General features: G+C 44.5%; 1 protein-coding gene across 1 annotated transcript in view; it reads left to right on the forward strand.

Moving 5' to 3' along the window:
- Positions 1–5,746, forward strand: part of TLL2 (tolloid like 2) — a 150,856-nt gene extending 145,110 nt beyond the window's left edge. The window contains exons 20-21 of the mRNA XM_033187340.1: positions 68–318; positions 2,144–5,746. Of these exons, the coding sequence (XP_033043231.1) occupies positions 68–318; positions 2,144–2,278 (386 nt within the window). The 3' untranslated portion in view covers positions 2,279–5,746. The remainder of the gene's footprint in view (positions 1–67; positions 319–2,143) is intronic.
- The last annotated feature ends 254 nt before the right edge of the window (positions 5,747–6,000 follow it).

The raw sequence follows: 6,000 nt of genomic DNA on the forward strand, positions 1-6,000 counted from the left end.
GCAGACGCAGGCGGGAGGCACGAGGGTGTCTTGTGCTGAGGGGACATCTCACTTCTCTCTGCTCCAGAGTGCGGGGGCAGGCTGAAGGCTGAAGTGCAGACCAAAGAGCTCTATTCCCATGCCCAGTTTGGGGATAACAACTACCCGAGCCAGGCCCACTGCGACTGGGTGATCGTGGCAGAGGACGGCTACGGCGTGGAGCTGACGTTCCAGACCTTTGAGGTTGAGGAGGAGGCCGACTGCGGCTACGACTTCATGGAAGCCTACGACGGCTACGACAGCTCAGCGCCCAGGCTCGGCCGCTTCTGTGGCTCTGGTGTAAGTCCCGGAGACGCTGGGGCCGGGGCAGAGTGTGATGAATCACAGCATGAGTTGTGGAGTGAGACACACCTGGGTTTCAGTCCTGGCCACCTCCTCCACTTACGAGCAACGGCGAGTAGGCACGTTTTGCTGAAGTGGAGTGGGAAGCGGGAGAAATGTCAGGAGGCTGGGAGGCAGCCAAGGGACCAGTCCTTGAAGGCCCCTTACTGAGGCAGCCATGGAAGAGCACTTTTCCTTTTGGGACTTTCCCCCTATTTTTGCAAAGTCTTTCCCTCTCCCCCCACTTTTTTTTTTTCCCCCGACACGGAGTCTTGCTCTGTCGCCCAGGTTGGATTTCGGCTCTCTGCAACCTTTGCCTCCTGAGTTCATGCAATTCTCCTGCCTCAGCCTCCCAAGCGGCTGGGATTACAGGCATGTGCCACCACGCCCACCTAATTTTTGTATTTTCAGTAGAGACAGGGTTTCACCATGTTGGTCAGGCTGGTCTTGCACTCCTGACCTCAAGTGATCCACCTGCCTTGGCCTCCCAAAGTGCTGGGACGACAGGCGTGAGCCACCACGCACAGCCGTTCTCCTCCATTTTTATTTGGCCCCCAGGCTTTAAAAATAGTTAATTATGCTTTTATATATTTCTTATATTCACATTTCTCTCCTCAAGCAAAACCAAATGCCTATGAAAATTACAAGTCACTCACACTATACACAACAATAGTTGTACTCAAGGTCATCATCAGTGTTCTCATTGTTCACTTTTTCAGTGGGCCTGTTGTGTTTGCTGTTTCTCCAGCACCCGACATAGGGCTTGGCATATAGTTGGTGCTTGGTGGGAGTTTGTGCACTGGCCAGTACAGTGTCCCGGTCACTCCCCTGGCTGCACCACACTGGACACTGCCCATACTGGGCACCAGCCCCCTCCTTTCTGTTGCCTCCAGGCCTGGTCGCTCAAGCTTCTTTGCTATTGGCTGGACTTAAATCACATCATTTTGGAGTCACCAGTGCTCCTGTGCTAAACAGAAATTCAAATTGTCATTTATATTTTTTGAATAATTCCCTTCATCTTCTTTCACCCTCTAGAAAAGAAAGAATGACAAAGTGGCACTTAGCCAATGCACTGCCTTTGATAAAGTCTTTCCAACTGTGGGGTCTGTGGAAAGGAACCTCTTGGAGAGTCCTGAGCGGTTAACCGTGGGGGAAGCTCACTTTGGCTCCACTAGAACCTCGCAGGCAACAGCCTTGGAATGTGGCTCCCATTCACAGACCACCTGGCAAAACCTTTCTGACAAATGTGGTGGCTCCATCCCAGTTTTTGTCCTTGGAAGGGACAGAGGCCTGAACAATGGTCTTTGTTTCAGGTCTCCTGGGAGACACATCACAATGATGACCCTGGAGTTCGGTGATGCATGGTGCATCCTTTACAATCAGAAGGGCCGGAGCTTGGGTCCCGCCTACCTGGGAGAACTTGAGTCTCAGTTTCTTGAAGTGAAAAATGGGGATAGTACCTGCCTTACAAGGTTGCTGTAAAGTTTACATAAGATCTGGAAGTGCCTAGCGTAGCACCTGACCCACCTGCGTACTTAATAAATAATAGATTCTATATGAGCTATGCACCTAGCATCATCTTTGGAAGAGCAGGGCCTGCAAAGCTCTCTGGAGCAGAATTTGCAATGTTTTCTTTTGGAAAGAAGCTTGTTTGGATGCTCTTCAGAGTCTCTGGTACCAGGGACACATCCTGTGTCCTTGCATAAGATCCTCTCCCGTCCTCCTAATTTTCAACTCCAATCACAGCTAAAGTCCTTCTCCTTTCCCTTTCTCCTTTCCTCAGCCATTAGAAGAAATCTACTCTGCGGGAGATTCCCTGATGATTCGATTCCACACAGATGACACCATCAGCAAGAAAGGCTTTCATGCCCGATATACCAGCACCAAGTTCCAAGATGCCCTGCACATGAAGAAATAGTGCTGATGTTCTTGAAAGACAGAAACTGAGAATGTTTTGTTTTTGTTTTTACAACAATAGCACCTTGAAAAATCTGCCCTAAAACAGTGTACAGTATTTTTCTCAAACAAAAACTCAGAATCCAGTCTTGGAGGTATATATTTGAATGAAAGTCATGTAAGCTTGGCCAACAAGGTGAAGAGAAAATGTTCTTTTGATTCTGTCTGCAATGTTATCACTTATGAACTGTTAAAGATTAGGATTGAAGTCACTGACCATTCAAGCTATGTTTGTTCATACCCATTCTCCTTGTCCCTTCCTCCTATGTGGCAAAAGGCCAGCCTTGGGGTTGGCCGTTCCTCTAATCTGGACTTGGTTGCAAAGGTGCTGGCCTGTCTTCTGTCTATGTTGGGCATAAGGGATGAAAGCTTGGCTGTGACTAACATATGGCTCACAGCTTTGGCTGGAATCATTTTCTTTCTCTCTGCCAGGGACATGTCAACCAAGAAACCTGAAAATACGGATGGATGTCAGGACTAAAAAAGGCATCACAGTAAGCAGTGTGCACAGAGAAAGTTTCGAGTATGAACATCATTGTCATGAAATTAGGAGACCACGAAGCCATTTCTCAGTCATTCACACTCCTTGTCCCTTTGGTTTTCCCCACTCCCTAATTGCATTGGGGGCTAAGGCATCCATTATGAATACAGCAGAACATTTGCTGGCGAGAGTCCCGTCTGCTGAGAAGACAATATTGTGGCTCGTCCTGAAATTTTTTCATTCATTGACTTTGAGAAGACTCCACCTGTGCTTGGAATTCCACGGGCTTTGAAGAACATTTCTTCTTTTAGCTTTGGAGGCACTTGCCGTGGCACACCTGGACTCCTTGACATCCAATTCAAACTGCATTTGCAAAATGTGCAAAGACATCTTATGAGGGACCAATTCAGGTCCCTTGTGGGGTGAACACTGTTGAGGACTGGTTAATTATAAGTTATGTAAGAATCATCACCTTGTGGAACAAGTCAATCAGTGACTAGCTTCCTGTAGCCAATCAGGTTAAAGAATGCTTTGGTAACTTTGTTCTGATTAACTAATATTCAATCACCAACTTGCAATCAGAATTCACAACACTTGGCACTTGTTCTAGAGAAGTGTAGAGGATGATGTTTACATAATTTTAGCACCTCAAGGTATAATTTAAACAGCGAGGTAGTTTTGAATGGCATTTCATTAAGGCATCTATGGGCATTATGAGCTAAAAGCTGTGGTATGTTAGCTTTAAAAGAGTATTTATGTTGGAATAATTTTTAAATAATGTTTACATAACTGTAAGTCCTGTTTGGTTGGTGTTGAACGCAGGGCGGCACACGAGTGATTTTGGTTAGAGCCAAGAGAGCTCCCATGCGCCAGAATTCCTTTGGGATGAATCAGCATCGTTTTAGACAAAGTATTTGTAAAAAGGTGAAAGGTTATATTTTTTACAGATCAGAATATGGCACTAGAGGACTGTGTCTCATTAAAGTGATTGCTGGGAGCAAAAACTAGAATAATACAAGGAAAGGTCAGAGAAATGCGTGGGAATATTTTTTTCCTTAAAATAGAAAAAAATTAAAGTATTCTTATTAATAATATATGTCTGTATATATGTATGTATGTAAAAGATCAGCTGTCAAAGCCTTAATCAATGCAGTGTGGAAAATGCCAATCCCTGGTCCTCACTTTACTGTGGGCCCTGCGGGATTGGCTCTCCATTTCCTGCCTCTCCTTTCACCAAACTCTGTTTTCGCCTTTCTCGGCACTGGACTGAGGCTCTGCCTACACGCTCATATTGTGCATATGGCAGACCCTGCCCCACGTGCGCTTTGATAGGGCAAATGGAGCAGCTGACCTCATGGCTCCAATCCCACCTGCCTGTTAGGGTAGATTCCATTTCTCTGATTTTTGTATTTTCTGAGGTTTTATGTGGTCTCATCTTGTCTATGAGAGTTGAAACTGGAACTGGGATACCTAAGATGGCTGTTAAGGTTCTTTCTCCAAGAAAATGAAAATTCTGCAGTTTTAACCTTTAGAAGTCTAAGCAAGATTAACAAATTTCATAGCAAAGTGGGAGGGAGTCAGAAACAGAGTTGGTGCTGCTCAGCAGGACGGTGAAACAATGATACTTCTTTTTATCTCCTAAGTATGAACATTTTCAAAAACACACAGCTTCAACAATTGTCACCATATGGCCAATTTGCAACAATGGGACTCTTATGAAAAACCTTTATTTAGGCCTTCTGTGTGACGTATCCGCAGAAAAGACAAGCTCTGATTCAGCTGGGGCTAGCTGGGCCGCTCCTCTGGAAGCCCACACTTGTGGGGACTTGGGGCATGACACGGGTTCTTGCAAAGAAACTCGAGGCTGGCTTCACTAGACAGAGTCCATTCAGCAGAAAGACCCAGGCCTCTGCCTTGGTGCTTCCAATTGCTCAGTGACCTGCCTCCAAGCATCCCCAGAAGCAAACAGTAGAGGTAGAAGATACGGCTGCAGCCTGCTTTGTGCTTTAATTGGGTACCAAGCCTTGGGATGACACTGAGTTGCAAAAATAGTTTTAGTTCAGAGAATTGTCTTAGGACAACAGGCTAATGAAGGATTTGGGGTCTGGGTTTTTAGTCTGGCTCAGTTCTGATGTAATCTGGTCTAGCAAAACCTAAGCCTGGATTGCAGGGCAGGAAAAAGTCTGGAATTAACTTTAGCCAGTGGAATTTCTTCAGAGAAAGAGAGGCTGTTCATTGATCCACTATTCCCTCTATTTTCCTCTAAGGTAAATATTTAGAGGCATTTGCCTGTAAGGTGAAGTTTCCCCTCTATTTCTATTTTACAATTTCTCTCTAAAGCAAGCTTGTCCAACCCATGGCCCAGGACAGCTTTGAATGTGGCCCGACACAAATTTGTAAACTTTTTTAGAAACATTGTGAGATTCTTATTGTGACTCTTTTTCTCATCCGCTATCGTTAGTGTTAGTCTATTTTATGCATGGCCCAAGATAATTCTTCTTCCAGTGTGGCCCAGGGAAGCCAAAAGATTGGACACCCCTGCTGTAAAGTTTCATATCACTCACGAATTGCTCAGCTGATTGAAATAATTCGTAAAATCCTGCTAACTAGCAAATTCACAGTGAGTTGTCCTGTTGATTGGGTCCCTTTGATAACTTCCAGATTGATATTGTTAGCGTTCCATTTGTGAGTGAATGTTCCTTGGGCTTTAGCAGATGTTTTTAAAGTTTCTTTTGTAGACTGAACTTCTGAACATCAATCCCAAATGCCTAAAAGTTTTCTTTTTAAAAAGGAAAACTGTTTAAAGTATTATATGTAAACATATGGGTATTTTTTATTTTGTGTAATTTTACATTTCATGAAATGATGTCAGTTTCAAAGAGAAAGTAGAGAGGACCTAACATATGTCTCTACCTAGAAAGGATGGTTTCATTAAAGAATGTGGATTTATTGATGTGTCTTGGGTTTGTATTGCTAATTCAGACCAGATAGGTTCTTTCAGTGATAATTTTCTCCAATATCACAAGAGCTTGGGAGAGAGTACTAAAAGGGGGCCCTTCTCTACAGCCTTCCACTGTCTGGTGAGTACCCAACTGCCTAGCTCCAGAACAGAGTTCACTAATGGACCCAGAAAGTCACCAGCAAAACTAAAGATGGTTTTCAAATTTATTCCCTTTCTTACACCAAAACAAGCTGAAAATCTG

Source organism: Trachypithecus francoisi, unplaced genomic scaffold, assembly GCF_009764315.1.
Source record: "Trachypithecus francoisi isolate TF-2019V2 unplaced genomic scaffold, Tfra_2.0 Contig01579, whole genome shotgun sequence".
Lineage (NCBI taxonomy): Eukaryota > Metazoa > Chordata > Mammalia > Primates > Cercopithecidae > Trachypithecus > Trachypithecus francoisi.